The following is a 15,791-nucleotide window of genomic DNA, read 5'->3' as shown; positions in this document are numbered from 1 at the left end:
GTGAAAATTCAAGGTGTGTGGCAGCAAATGAATTTTAGTTTTTCTAATCAACCTAATCATGAGCTTAAGGAATGGTTGCAACAGAATCTCAGACTTGTGAGTGGAGCAGGTACTAAAAACAATGACATAGCTTTTGGCATAACCATTTGGTGCATCTGGCTTAATAGAAATCAACATATTTTTGCGGGTAAAGCTTTTGATGAACATGTAGTATGTAGTCAGGCGGTCTTATTGATGGAGGAAGTTACCCAACATATGCAAAGATTCCCGCACTTGCAGGGTCAATATTTCACAGTTCAAGTTGAGTGGAAAGTACCATATAGAGGAAGTGTTAAGTGTAATACAAATAGGGCTGTTATAGCTAGTAATCACAAGGCTGTATGTGGAGGAGTTTTTAGAGATGAATCAAGTGTGTGCTTAGATGGTTTTGACCGGAATTTGGGGTATTGTTTGGTGCTCATGTCAAAACTTTGAGGAATATACTATGCTCTTCAACTTGTTTGGGCATACATTTTCTCTTGAATCTGACTCGACTATTGTGGTGTCTTAGGTTAATAAGGGATGTTCCTCGACACATCCATGCTTTTCTATTGTCTCCTTCATTAATTGTCTTATGATGAAGGATCTACAAGTTACCGTTTCTTATATTTATAGAAAAACAAACCAGGTAGCTAACTGACTCGTGGGTGGGAAATACCCTTTCAATACCTACGGTTTTTACTATTTAAATCATTCACCATCGGGTTGTGTTAACCTTTTATAACATGATGTAGCCAATGTCTATTTTAATCGTCATGTTCTTTTGTAGTTTGGCCTAACGACCTTCCTTATTTCGAAAAAAGGAGTAACTATACATTTGCATTAGGTGTTGTTCATAAATATTGATAAATTTTTATAAAGAATAAAAGTAGTTAAAAATATAAAAAAGGGAATATATCATGTTTTAAATCCATTATTATTTTGTAAGAGTTAAGTTTAAATTAACTCATATTTAAAATAACTATAGAGGTTTAGAAGTAACACTACTTTGTTTCCTTAAAAAAAAAGTTACCTTACTTTGTTTACCAAAAAAATAAAAAGAAGTAACACTACTTCCAGGCAATAATGTAAATAAATCCTGCTAATGTAATTTTAAATATTTTCCTCGTATACTACAAACAATTGTTGGACTTTTCTTCTTTATATATTTTCTTACAAAACAAATGTTGGATTTTTAGAAATCCACACCAACACAGTTTAAGAAACACGTATATGAATTCCACTAAAACACGCATACTATTTTTGCCAGTTACATAATTTCTTGATTTCTTCTACATCATTTTCTTTGCCTTACCATTCAAGCATATGTCACCAGAGATTCGATTTAGCACTTTGATACCATCTCTGCTTATGTTTGTGTTCTCCAAAAGAAAATGTGCATTCTTTGTTTCTTACCTTAGATTTATAGTATTATTAGTATCTTTCACATTTGTGTGTGTTGTGTGTCTATATTCGTTTTATGTCGTCTTATGGGATATTCTTACAGTTAAATTCACATAGAAAAAGACACAAGTAATTACGTTGGCTGAGGCAGAACGGCAAAAAATCTGGTAACTACCTACGTGTGGTGGTGGTAATAACTAGCTAACTTCTCGTTTTTGGACCAACCTTTGAGCTAATATTATATAATTGAGTTTGAAGAGATTTTATTCATATATTTTTCCTTGATTTAGAAATCACTCATGAAAAAAAAATCTTAACTTATAGTTGAACGATTATGCAAAGAGACGTGTTATTTAAACAACTATTTATATGACAATTTACAAGACAATCATAAATTTACAAAGAAAAATAAGTATTGACCCAAAAATTAAAGTAGTAGAGAGATAAAGTAATGTATAAAATAAAAACATAAAATAAGTATGAGAGAAAAAGTTGTTACAACATAGTTGTTTTTTTGAACAAGTGGAGATAGGTTAGGTGATTGAGTGGTAATATCACCAAAGAACCGTAAATGAATCACCCAAATCGCTTTCAACATAATTATTATGAACAAACTCCAATAAATGAAATGTTAAATATATTTCGAAGGTCCTTTAAATTTAACGTTTGCACTATTGATCATTTACATTTTTCTAATTTCACATTTATCCTTTTAAAAAACTCTTCTCATCAGTCATCATCAAAATAGAGTTTATATTTTTAAGAGTGTTGGTTTACTTATTTTTTTTTTTTTTGGGTTGAAGATGGAAGAGAAGACAGCTTGTGTTTGACTTTGAGGGATGATAGAATTTAAGGTGAAGATGGTTTGGTTTGAGAGAAAGATACATATGAAGATGAATATGTGAGTTTTTACTGGGCTTGAGTTTGAAGATGGAGAGATAATTTATTTTTTCTTGAGTGTTTTTTAATAATTTTCTTTGTCCTTCAATTTTTTTTTTTTTTTTGTTGATCTGGATCAGAGTCGAGTCGGTGAATGTTATATGCAATTGTTTTGTGACGGAGTTTATTAAAACGGTAAGAATGTACTCCCTCCGGTCACATTTATAAGCAAAAATTAACTTTTTAGATTCATTGAATAACTAATATATATGATCACATTTATAGGTAAGATACATTGATTATTAAATGTATCTAAAAAGTTACTTTTTGCTTATAAATGTGACCGGAGGAGTAAATTATTAAAGAGATAAATAACCAATACAAAGAGAAACATAAACGATTTTTTTTTTTTTTTAAGGAAAACATAAACGATTATTGTAATACCAATGTTAAACTAAAAAGATGCATTCGATCTAAAACAAACAAGTGAAAGAACAAGCAAGTTGTTTCCTAGACACAGCCACCCATTTAAGTCAACAAGTTGCTTTATACTAGTAATTAGCTTTGAATATTGGTGGAATTAAGTTGGGGAATAACTAGAACAGATTCGAAGAAGAAAAAAAAATCAAACACGAAAAGAATAAAGTAACTTTTGCTTTTAAATTTTGCTTTTATCTTCTACTAGTCAAAGAAAAGGTTTGATTTAATCTATATGTCAAATAAAATGGTTGATTTTATCTAGAATCATATTCAAAGACCCGTTTTGTAGTCCTTTTGAATTATATTATACACTAAAATAGTTTAGTGCATGTCTGGTCCGGTTCTATTTTTAAAGGTATCAAAATTGATTTTAAATGTGTAAAATGATTTTATCTAGTATATAATTAATTCTAATTTAAAACTATAATTTAGAATTGTTATTCTCCGACCGTCATGCGAAATTTGGTGATTAGTTGATTGACAGCGTAATCAACTGATTAATCGTTTGTTTGTTTCATTTATCATTAACTCAGTTGATAAGATGACATATAAGTTAACTTACACTTACGACAATGATCTCCTTTTTTATCAAACTAGAAAAGGATTTTGTTTCTCGGCCGTGGGTAAATACAAAATGTGAGTGAAATGTGAGTACATTTATGAAACCCTTCGAAAAGCGGGTGTGAATGTAAAAAACTAAAGGGTGGGATTTTCCTACACCTTTCTTCTTCTCTTTTGTGCTTTTGTTTTCTGAATCCTGCTATGTTAATAAGCATGATTAGACTTAAATAGATTGATATGAAGGGAGCTAGAGTGGAAGATGGTATAGGAACAGTAGGCGCTCCAACTTGCTGAATAAGCCACCACAGCTTAGGGGGAAAATACTTGGTTACCTCATTACTGGCTTAACACATTATTCATTAGACTTAACTTTGCTTAGAGTGTAAAATACACTACCCGATGGGAGGTTAAGGTAAAAAGTCAAGAAACTTTGGGGTCAGCATTCACAGTCTTTTCCAGTCCTACAATTTAGGAGGGCAGTTCTCCTAAAACACAAAGCCATCGGCCGGCCGTCGAGCCAAACCAACTTTGACAGTCATAGTGGGTTGCTTATATTGGTATATCCTACGAAGAATATGTAAAATGAATCATACAATGAAAATGAACTTTATAGCATAGCAACACATTAGTCTCAAAAAACAAAGTTTCAAATCAAAAGTTAACAAACCATTATTTCCTATTATGTTTTTTTTTATTAGTTTACAATGGAGTATACTTCTGTCAAACTATCATCACCACTAATACACTCTCAATCATAATCATAATCATAATACAACTGACAATAACACCACCAAAACATTAGACAAATAAAAATGGTTAAAAAAGAAAGAATTAAATCACACAAATCTTGTAAAAGGCTTTCTTTCAACCCTTGCAGGCAAGGATACTGCTGAATCCACACTCACATTTCCAATAGATTCAAGTGACTGGTATTTATCTGGAGTCCTGTGAGAGCCATGAGAATCCTTATTTCTAGAGAACATTGACCCTTTATTCCATTTGAATGACCCTATTCCTTGTGACAAAGGAAATGAGACTCTCCTCTTGGAATCAGTGCTTGTTGGAGTTGCACAGCCACTACTACCACCGCCAAATCTTTCTCTTGGATTACTACTAGCGCGTACTTTGGCCTTGGCAGAAACAGTTGGAGCCATGTAGTTTGGAACGGAGAACGGTGGACAGCTTGTGAGACTGTCATCGTCCTTCAATGGTACGTCGAAAGGTGAATTGGATCCTACTCCCCTTGGCCTTGAATATTTTGACGTCACGCTTGAAGTGTTTCCTTGTGGAGTTCTAAATGGAGGAGTTCTAGATGGTTTTGAAGATGGAAATATAGTCGATCTTGTTGATTTTGGAGTTGGTGTATCCATGTTATCAAAGGCAAAAGGCCTTTGAGAGCTTGAGCCAGGTCTTGGACTTGTCTTTTGTTCCGAATATGGTCTTGGTGGTGTGAATTGGAAATTCTTCAGGACCTGTTTTTCTTGTGGGTTTGATGCAGGTAATTGTCTTTCCAACCAGTTCCACCACCATGGGAATCCGCTCGATCGCGTATCTGTCACAGGCGTTTGAGTTGATTTTGGAGTGGCCTTCCATAACTGTTAACATAGTCAACAAAGTCATAACAAATAGTGATCTAAATTAGCAACGTCGCATCATAAAATATAATTCCACATCATTAATCATAAAAAATTAGCTAAACTGGATTGTGGAAAAAGTTCCCGAAACTTGTGAAACAAGGAGACAAAAATCTTAGATTTAGAAATGGGTGTACTGAAATTTTTGTTTCGATTAAAATAGGTGGATCATAAGCGTATTTAAGCCAAAATAAAAGCATAAATAAAAAGTCTAGGCTGTGTTGGTGGGTACCTGATGTGAATATGCAAATGCCATTGATCTCTCTCTTTTGATGATTGCTTCAACCTTCCTCTGCAACCTCGCTTCTACTTCCTCTTTTGTCAGTAAGCTATCATCCCAATCTTCATTGTTACCTGCCTCAGACTTTACAAAAATTCCAAATTATCAAAAATAAATTAGTCTGATTTATATAAAGGCAGTTGAAAATATAATCATGCACATATTTCAGAATAGAAGTATTAGATATTAAGAAGTTACTTTATATAAAATTGATGAATACGATAAAGAAGAGTATGATAACTTACACCATGTCCTAAAGCACTTTTCCCCAAGGTACTTCCAGCTTCATTCTTGTACTCGGCTTGATATCGTGCCTGGTTTTCTAACATCTGGATTCTTCGAGATTGAATCTGAGACTGAACTCGCACTAACAGCTGCATGTGTTTCATGGCATTAACTGTCTGCCTCTTCACATTCTGTCCTCTTACCACTCCTTGAAGCCTTACCAAACCTTTCAGAGCTCTAAAACTCTTCCTGGCCTATATATTGCAAGTACCACATATTACAGTTAGGATACTTTTGTTTCATGATCGATAAAAAAGCTGGTAAAATTAATGGATCAAGCGGCATTTTCCAAATTTAGAAACCAAATACTTCATACTTATCTTAGATGAGGTACTCTCATATACTAAAAGTTAATCAAAACGTAACCTAAATACTTTTATTTTTTATGTTATAGTTTCTATTTTAATTCCCGAATATGTTTGTAAGGAGAACACCTCAAAAAGGCTAAATTCTATTAATTACATTAACAATAAAATATAAAAGCTTACCATATAACCTCTGTAAGCAGCCTGGATCTTAGTCGCCGAGACATGCTGGTTCTGTAAAGTTGGTTCTGGTCTGTTGCGAACCTCCTTGTGTTGATGAACATTCCGCGAAGATGCCGCTTTCGGAGAGGTAACTCGCGGAGAAGCGGCCCTTGGAGATGGATCCCTTGGAGAAGGAGGCTTAGGAGAAGGAGGCCTAGGAGAAGCAACTCTAGGAGGGACGAAAGGTGGCGTTTTTGGTCGCTCAGGAGGTGTGGGAGGCCTAATTGCAAGTACTTGTTGTTCTCTTTCAAAGTCCCCAAATATTTTCTCAATGCTGCTTGGTTCTCTGAAGAGGGGTATGAAAGAATTGGTCTCTCCATGCTTTAGTTTTCCTACACCTTTCTTCTTCTCTTTTGTGCTTTTGTTTTCTGAATCCTGCTATGTCAATAAGCATGATTAGACTTAGATAGATCAATATGAAGAACTGAAATAAGTTTAAATTCGGTAACAGAACTTGATTCAACTTCAAAGGTAGAATTATGAAAACACCGGATTCGTAATAAAATAATGATATCATCATGCATATGTTGCTTCCAGAAAAAAAGTTCACGCAAAAGAGGTAAAATAATTTAAAACTAATGCATAACGCAAGTATGATGTAAGAATGATGCGGGATGAATTAAAAGCAATATCCTAAATCCTTTTGCAATATTTCAAATAATCTATTAGTAGTTACGAACAAAACTAATTGACATTTGACAAAAAAATTAAGATGCAGGACCTTGATATGAATTAAAAGGCCAATCAACCGAAATTTTGATACGGTACAAGCTTGGAATGTTCATAACTCATAAGGAAGAATTTTCTTAATATTATCAAAGGTCTATCCATTACAGTCCATTCTCATCAAATTGGCTACAACTTTTTTGTCAATAACAGTTCAGGTGAGTTGAATCCGAGACGCTCAATGTGATTGGAAAAAGTCTCAGCTCAGAAAACAGGTACTTACAAACTACTCTATCATGAAATCTTCACATCAGTAGTGAGATTCAAACCATGTTCTTGAGGGATATGTGTCATATCCTTAAATGGTTAACAATTTTGGCATCTAATGCCATAAGAAAACCAATTATAAGAACCACAACAAGAACAACATACAAAAACAAACTAAGCATTTCACATTTCTCGGAATAGACAATGTAAGGCAGTAGGATAAATTACCTTTCCCTTAGAGTGATGTGTAAAAACCCTCTTGATTGCTGAAAACCAACTCCCCTTCTTTCCCATCTCAGTAGCATTCCTGTTTCTTCCTGTAAGTTTAAATTAAGATATAAGATTTAAGGAATGTGCATGCTTGTGTTATTTTTTTAAAATTCAATCATTTTTCAGCTACCTCCAAATATATGAGGAATTCAATATTATGCAATAACAAGACATATTAAAACAATGAATAAGGATATACAACAATCAACATGGAAGTATTATTTTTCTTTTTTACTTAAGGAAGAAATTGTGAGAGAATTAAGCTCACCAGAACGATCGACGGCAAGGAGGCAGCATCTCTATTTTATTTTCAGGCTGTTGAATACCAAAAATTAATTGAATAAATAAATAAATAACTCACAAATGAACATGAAATGAAAAAGTCTTCATTCATCCTTAAGAAAAGAACCTTCTTTATGCAAAACAAGAAAGTGTTACTAATTTTAATCAATTGAATTTGACACTTGTTTAGACAACCAATCTAAGGATCCATCACATGATCAATTAAAAAAAAAAAATACTGTAAACAAACCTGAGAAGAATTGAAAAATGAAAGATGAATTATTGGTCTAGAAACAAAGGAAAATTGAGAAGAAAGAACAAGTTATGAACATGTGAAAGAGAAGGTGAATTATTATTTTCAGTTATAACAAGAATACTTTATGATACATAAATCTTCTGACAGGTTGGATATAATTGAATTAAAAGGATCCCGAGGTAAAGTCAGTTACTGTTAATTAAGTTGATGAAAATTCATAAGAATCATAATAATTCAGACATGTCCATGCCAACACAACATGATTCATAACATAACCATAATAATAATTAAAAAAACATAACACAACCTTAATTAAAAGCTATATCTTCAAATTAAAAGATACTATATTAACAAACACTTAAGATCATATAAGATAAGATACCTTGTTAGTTGTCACAGAGCTTCCAAAGTTACAATAACTCCTAAAAGTACTGTCAAAGTTACAAAGACAGACCAAAAAAGAAGAAACTCTCTCTCTCTCTCTCTCTCTCTCTCTCTCTCTCTCTAGCTTTTATTTTTCTAGCCTCCTTCTTCTTTCCAGCACCACATAATACTTCTCTCTTTCTCTCTCTAAGAATCCAATTCCTTTGGTTTGTTACTTTTCTTGTTCTAGCAACCTTTCACCTTTTTATGGAGTTTATAATTAATTTTCTTTGTATTTGTGGGACTAATATTAGTAATTTAGATTTTTGGTTTGATGATGATGATGATGAGAGAAAGAGAAAATAAAGAAGGGTATGGTATGGTTGGCCACTTTCTCACTCAATGTTCAACTAACTTTACTTCAATGGGAAGACTATGTGGACACCTACATAAAGAAAAAGAATTTAGTACATTATAAAACTAGTCGAGATACCCGTGCTGAGCACGGGTAGCGCGGCTGCGCCGCGCGACGACACGTGTCGTTGTACGTTGGCGAGAACAAATATAATAGTAAATAATGCTATAAAAAAATTTATAATTTAATAGGTGAGTAATTTTGAGTCCCATGTATCAATTATACTTTATTCGGATAATTTTAGTAGTGGAAATGTAGTATGGAGCATTTAAAAAAACTTTGATATAGTCCTTTGGTAGTGGAGATTTTATATGGAGTTTTTTTTTTATATAGCATTTTTATAAACTCTTAGTTCATCTTATTAGCAAATTTCAAAATTAATCCTCAAAATTGAGTTATTAAAGCAAACCAAAGTATTAGGTTAGGACAACACAATAACTTTGGCAATCTTTAGTTTTTTATGTATATGTATACATTAGATTAGTGTTCAAATTCGCTCCCGTGTATCAAGTATACACTCTTCGATTGATTTTGGTAGTGGAAATTTTATATGGAGTTTTTTTTTATATAGTATTTTTTTAAACTCTTAGTTCATCTTATTGGCAAATATCATAAGTAATCCTAAAAATTTAGTTATTAAAACAAACCAAAGTATTAGGTTAGGACAACACAATAACTTTGACGGTCTAAGTTTCTTATGTATACATTAGATTAGTGTACAAATTCGCTCCTGTGTATCAAGTATACACTCTTCGGTTGATTTTGGTAGTGGAAATTTTATATGGAGTTTTTTTTTATATAGTATTTTTATAAACTCTTAGTTCATCTTATTGGCAAATATCATAATTAATCCTAAAAATTTAGTTATTGAAGCAAACCAAAGTATTGTGTTAGGACAATACAATAACTCTGACGGTCTAAGTTTCTTATGTATACATTATATTAGTGTTCAAATTCGGTCCCGTGTAACAATTATACACTCTTCGGATGATTTTGGTTGTGGAAATTTTATCTGGAGATTTTATTATATAGTATTTTTATAAACTCTTAGTCATCTTATTAGCAAATATCACAATTAATTCTCAAAACTGAGTTATAAAATCAAACCAAAGTATTAGGATAGAACAACACAATAATTTTGACGGTCTAAGTTTCTTAAGTATACATTAATTTTGACGGTCTAGTGTTCAAATTTTTTTTTTTTTTATCAATGATAACTTGTTTCGTGTATCAAACTTAGTTTAGTAAGTAACAATTTATCACATACATTTGAGTTAGTTATGAAATTTGATTAGTGAAACCTTGTCAAGTGCATGATAGTTTAATATATTGCGGATCTATTCAAATATAAACAAAATTTGAATACTTATTTTACGCTATTCTTTATTCACAATTTCATTAACGTACAGTCTTAAATCCTATAATAAAATATGAAACAACCCTTCCTTCAAAAAAAATAAATATGAAACAACCCAAAACAAAATTAAAATATGTGAAAATATGTAACAACCCAATTCTAAATTTTAGTGGAGAAGGAATAAATTAGAATATAAAAAGTCTAACAAATATTTGGATCAAAATATATTTTTTGGATCAATACCACCAAAGTGAAGGATAAAGTGGTCAATACAACTATATAATGGCAAAATAGTAAAATATAAACTGATGAGTGGCAATGGCATAATGTTAATTTTTCTGTGGCTGTATTAGTGGATGAAATAGACAAAAGAGGAAGAAAAATTGTGATCTTCCTTCTCTCTCGTGAAGCTCTCTCCAACCCTCATTCACTAATCCTCCATTTTTGTCAATCTTCAAGCTTGCATGTGTTGAAAACTAATCACTTCCTCCTTTATAAGACACACTTTTATTTTTATGATCTATCAATTTAATTTTTTCAGACCGCCGGATTTAGAGGCCATTTCCGGCAACTTCGACGTTGATTTGTGTAAACAAATATTGGATCTGCACTCTTGACCAACTGATTAACAAAAACCTCAAAGAAAAATAATAGTCTCACAAACTTTGTCGAAAAGAACCGCACCACCGCATCACCACCGGCAGCCACCACACCGGAGTATTATCTTTCTTTTTCTTGGTAAGTCCTCCTCCTTCTCTATTTTACTGGTACAATAACTTTTATTGGTACAATAACTCAGCATTCTCATATATCTATTTTAAATTGATGGTTTTTTGATTTTATTTAAACATCTTACTTTTTTTTAATTAAATCTACATACTGAAATCTGAAACTAAACATGCATAAACAAAGTATTCTTATGTTTGCATAGTTGAGTAATTTTTCATAGTTGAATAATTTTTAGTATAATTTTTTCATAGTTGAATAATTTAAGTAGGTTTTTTTCATAGTTGAATAATTTTTTTGTTTGCAAATCAAAAGAATATGTTTTTTCCTGTCAATATTCACTCTTAACATAAACAAAAGAATGATTTAACAATTTTTTTTATTGCGACTTATTATGTTCTTTTGAAAAAATATTTCTTTTAATCTAACTCAAAATTTGTTGTATGTTGGCTAATCGATTCACTTCTTTCTAAATTATAATAATATTTAGTATAACTTCCTTTAAATAAAAAAATTAGTTTTCAGTATAACAAAAAAGATAGTTATTTTTTCCAAGCCCAAATAGTTATGCATAAAAAATAAAACCCAAACTGAAATTCATCCCAGATTTAGTATAACTTCCTTTAATATAACTCAATTTTTTTTGTATGTTCCAATTGATTCACTTCTTTTGAAATATAAATAATATCTAGTTCAACTAAAAACATACATTCTCTCGCTTTAATATAAATAATATTATATCTATTGGTTCTTTGAAATGTCATAAGCCTTCCTGTGTATTTGGATATGAAAAATGTGTAAAAATAGAAGAAAATATAATTTTGACGAGTTTTTTTTGTTATTTTAAAAAGCAAATAAAAATTGATTAAGTTGAAAGAAAAAAGGAAAGGAAATTGTAAGTGATACCTTAATGTGTAATATGTGAATAATCTTTATTGATATTGTTTACACCTTGTGTCTTTCCCTTTTCATGCATAAAAAGAAAAAAAACTCATTATTAGAAGTTGAAAAAGAGACAGAGCACATGAAAGACAGAGTCAGTTTGTACCTTCTCTCCCACACACCTTTTCTCTTCATTTTCTGCAATTCCAGGCGACAGTTTAAGCAAACAAAAATCACAGTTTAAATCATCTCATTTTAAGTTTGTACATCTTTCTTCACATGATCAAGACGAGTCAGTTCTTTTCTCTCATACCTGCAGTAATAACAACAATCAAATGATAAGATTAGATCTCATTTTTTTTGAAGTAAATATAAAGAAAGAATGTCATAATATGAAAGAATGTTAGTTGTAGAAGATGAGAGATGACATAAATGAAAAGAAAATTAGAGAAAGCAGTAATATAGAAGATGAGAAGGATAGAAGAGAGAAAAGAAGATAAACTTTTTTAGAAAGATAAGGTAAAGGATGGATATAAAAAGAATCTATTTAGTTTGAAATTTGAAATTCAAATTCAAATTTTCAAAAGTTTGAATTAGATAAAAGTGGGAAAGTTGAGTTTAGTTGCAAAATATCCGAAATAGCCTTAAAAAGTTGATTTTCCTTTAGCTATGTTAGTGTTTGTGATAAGGGCATTGTTAGTCCAATTGACAAAAGATTTGTGAGGCATTCTTGGAACTTGAATTACCAATTTTATCCTTTGTAAGTGGTATAATTGTGAAGTTAAAAAAGTTAGAGAAAAGGACATTTAGATAATTTTGGTAGGCATTTGTTTTCTTAGATAGTTAATAGACGGTTTATGTTTGGTATACTGCTATATTATTATTTCTTAAACTTTCATTATTGCTACCTTACCAACATTTTCATAATTTCATATCCACTTAGAACTAGAACATGAGATCTGACAAAAATACCATCTCTCTTAATATAAGAAGAGAAGATGTTGTGGAAAACTTATATTTGCCCATCAATGGTTGGCCGCCACATCTCACTTTTAAGGGTATATTTTGTCTAAAAATTACTTTTTCTAACTAAATGACTTCACTTAACTACTATGATGTCATTTAACTATAAAAAGCTTATAGTTTGGTTTATTTGCTCTTCAAAAAGTCAGTTTCATTACATGCTAACTATAAGACAGATTTTAGTTGACACGGAATCCAATCAATGGAGCCAAAATCTCAATTCAAATTTCAAATTTCAAATGCACTTTATATTTATCCTTCAATACTCTCATATTCTCACATCTTTCTTTCATTTTCATTTCCTCTTTTTTTGACTTATTCTTATCTACATTTGTTCTTCTTCTAATTTTTCTAACTTCATTTTTTCTCTCATTGCAGGAAATTCTTTTAAAAACAAAGAACACGAACAGGTAAAATAATTTCATTTCATCTTTAAAAGGCCATGAAAATGATCACTAAACTCATTATTTCTTTATTTGTTTGTCTTCAATTTATTGTTGAGCTTCATATGACATTTAACAAATTACAGAATCATCAACATCACATATGAGGCAAAACAAGAAAATGTAGAAAACGGAAAATGATCAAGATGAGAAGTTAAAGAAAAAATACATATCCAAACATAGTCCTAACAAAATTTTACAATTATATCAACAACAAAAAAGCAAATATACAACATATGTGTCTTCTTTTCCTTCAAAAAAAAAAAAATATTCGTGTCTTCTTTGTTTGTCTTGCAAACTTGTCAGCTGATCTAATGTTTATTCTTTCATTGGCAGGACGATTCCAGATCACAGACTAGCAAAAAGGGAAAAATAAAATAAAAGAGTGCATAAATAAGAGATAGTGGGATGAGCTGCTGATTCTGAGTAATGATAATATGGTTTAGTATCAGTTTGAGTTTTTTTTATGCATAACAATTTGGCCTTGAAAAAATAAACTATGTTTTTAGTTAAATTATAACATGTAATAACATAAAGTGAATTTTTTTTAGAAAGAAATGAATATTATTTGAGTCATATTACAAGAAAATCTAAGTGAAATTTTTGTTCAATCATAACAAGTAATAACAGAAAGTGAATATTGAAAGAGAAAAAAAAACATTCTTTTGATTTGCAAGCAAATTTTTTTCATCCGTAAAAAAAAAAAAACAAAGAAAAAAACTTCCTATATTCTGAAATGAAAAATCTTCATTTTGACTTAAAAAAAGTCTTCTATTTATATATTTTTGCAAGAACAAAAGAAATCTTCAAAGAATTTCAAAAATAGGGTAAAAATTGTTTTATCAAAAAAACCAAAAAATATTCATTGAAAAAAGGACTTTTGTTATCAATAGTATAAAAAAACGGTTTTTTTTTTTATCATTTGTATCAGATCTAAAAATGACAAAAAAAGATCCATCTACAAAAAGAAAATTATACATCTCTTAAAAATAAAACAAAATAACATCCAATTTCATATTTTTATTGTTGTTGTTGCATGTAATGGAAACAAAATATGTAAAGAACTTGGATGAAAACATACAAGATTGGGGCATGTATCAGATCAGTGTTTGTGTAAAAATTCTGACCTAGATCTGGTCCAAAACATACAAGATTGGGATGAAAACATGTAAGCTCTTTTCCGGCGCGGTGGTTGCAAGCTCCGGCACGGTGGTAACCGGCGAACGTAGTCTGATCCTGATTTTTTTTTAATGGGTTTTGTAAAGAAGATGGAGAGGACTCTTTTTATGGTGATGGTTTTTCAAAAGTTTGTATGTGGTTGTCGAGATCTAGCCGAAAAGATGGTTGTAGGAAAATTTAAAATTATCTTTGACATGAAAATAAATTTGATAGAGTAAAATTAGTGATGAAAAGGAAAGGATGAAGATGGTGGAACAATGAAACGCCGTCACCGGAGAAACATGGAAGGAGGAAGGCGGCGGCTAGGGTTTGTTAGAGAATGAGAGAGTTTTCCAGAATTTCTTTGATAAAGAGAGAGAAAACTAACTATGAAATGAAATGAAATGAAATGAATATAGTGTTGGTGTGTGTGGGATAAAGTTAAATGAATGAAAAAAAATATATATGAAAAAAGACTCCACGTCTGTACGACAGTACAATATAGAAAGGGGTATATGCTTTTTTGATTGCAAAATTGACAAAGTAGTGTAACTTAATAATAATAATAATAATCCTTAAAAAAAAAATAATAATAATATTTTTTTTGGTATAAGTTTTTTTTTAACAAAGCAAAATGAGATATATTAACAAAAAGTTTTGGTCCCTAGCACAAGGAGTGCCAAAGGAAACAAAACAAGATTACAAAATAGCACTGATCAAAACAAAAAAAAAACAGCAAGGAAAAATACATCAGTCAATCCCCAAACAAGTAAGGGGACGCTGCCACCACATATGATAACTAAATGGAAAGCATACATTTTTTGCTTTTAACCATTTGAGAGATGTAATCTTAACCTTTTCAAGTAATTGCTATGTTGTTTTTTGTTGTGTTGGCAAAGAGTCTTTGGTTTCTTTCATTCCAAAGAACCCAAATACCTTTTTTTTTGGTATAAGTAAAATGGGAAGATTTGACACAAAATGGAGTATGCTTGTATATAGTCACTACCCTTTTTTTTTTAGAATATCATCACTTCAATTCAATTCTAAAATGATATTCAACACTTATCAACTAAATTGTATGAAATAAGTGAACATTTAATAAAAAAAAATATATTAGATAACCAAAATGCAAGGGAGAAGTTGTCGCTGACTAAACTAACTTTGATGCAAGAAACCAGTTGTTATTTATAAATAATTGTTCCTGCTATTTACAAGACCATATCACTTCAATTCTATAATGATATTAACCATCGTGAACTAAAATGCACGGGATAAATAAGCATTGACTAAAATCTCATAAATAAATCAAATACACGGGATAAATTGTCATTAAATAAACTAACATTGATTTATAGAACAAGTAGTCATTTATATAAAAACCGATCCTCCTAAAACGTTTAAACTAACATTGATTTACAGAACAAGTTGTCATTTATAATATATATATATATATATATATATATATATATGGGTTATGTTACAAGACACCTTCATAAAAAGTAGTGTGGTGTCTTTTATCAAGTCACACCTCAAGGTGTGATTTTCACTTTTTTAGTTATAACTTTGATAAAAGACACCTTCATAAAAAGTAGTTGGTGTCTTTTAACAAATGCTC

At 30.8% G+C, this 15,791-nt stretch overlaps 1 protein-coding gene across 4 annotated transcripts; it reads right to left on the bottom strand.

Moving 5' to 3' along the window:
- Nucleotides 1-3,986: 3,986 nt before the first annotated feature.
- Nucleotides 3,987-14,613, bottom strand: IQD13 (IQ-domain 13). Of its 4 annotated transcripts, none has more exons than XM_085703850.1 (7): nt 14,146-14,613; nt 7,540-7,586; nt 7,230-7,318; nt 6,030-6,443; nt 5,502-5,735; nt 5,209-5,340; nt 3,987-4,937 (listed from the first exon to the last, which is right to left on the bottom strand). In XM_085703850.1, exons 3-7 carry the CDS (start codon nt 7,293-7,295, stop codon nt 4,179-4,181), a joined length of 1,605 nt encoding a protein of 534 aa, XP_085559976.1. In that variant the 5' UTR covers nt 7,296-7,318; nt 7,540-7,586; nt 14,146-14,613; the 3' UTR covers nt 3,987-4,178. The 4 variants fall into 4 exon arrangements, with proteins under 4 accessions (XP_085559976.1, XP_085559974.1, XP_085559975.1 ...); XM_085703848.1 differs by lacking the exon at nt 14,146-14,613 and adding an exon at nt 8,192-8,406; XM_085703849.1 differs by lacking the exon at nt 14,146-14,613 and adding an exon at nt 7,804-8,150.
- Between the last annotated feature and the right edge of the window lie 1,178 nt (nt 14,614-15,791).

The sequence above is a fragment of the Medicago sativa genome, chromosome 4, assembly GCF_051527215.1.
Source record: "Medicago sativa cultivar Bolivia chromosome 4, Bolivia_mono, whole genome shotgun sequence".
NCBI lineage: Eukaryota > Viridiplantae > Streptophyta > Magnoliopsida > Fabales > Fabaceae > Medicago > Medicago sativa.
This window is presented reverse-complemented; position numbering and strand designations above follow the sequence as displayed.

What these genes read in the sequence shown, in the direction of transcription:
- IQD13 (XM_085703850.1), bottom strand. Translation starts at nt 7,295, where the DNA reads ATGGGAAAGAAGGGGAGTTGGTTTTCAGCAATCAAGAGGGTTTTTACA. An exon ending in CACATCACTCTAAGGGAAAG is followed by an intron (nt 6,444 to 7,229) that starts GTAATTTATCCT and finishes TTGACATAGCAG; the next exon opens with GATTCAGAAAACAAAAGCAC. An exon ending in CTGCTTACAGAGGTTATATG is followed by an intron (nt 5,736 to 6,029) that starts GTAAGCTTTTAT and finishes TGCAATATATAG; the next exon opens with GCCAGGAAGAGTTTTAGAGC.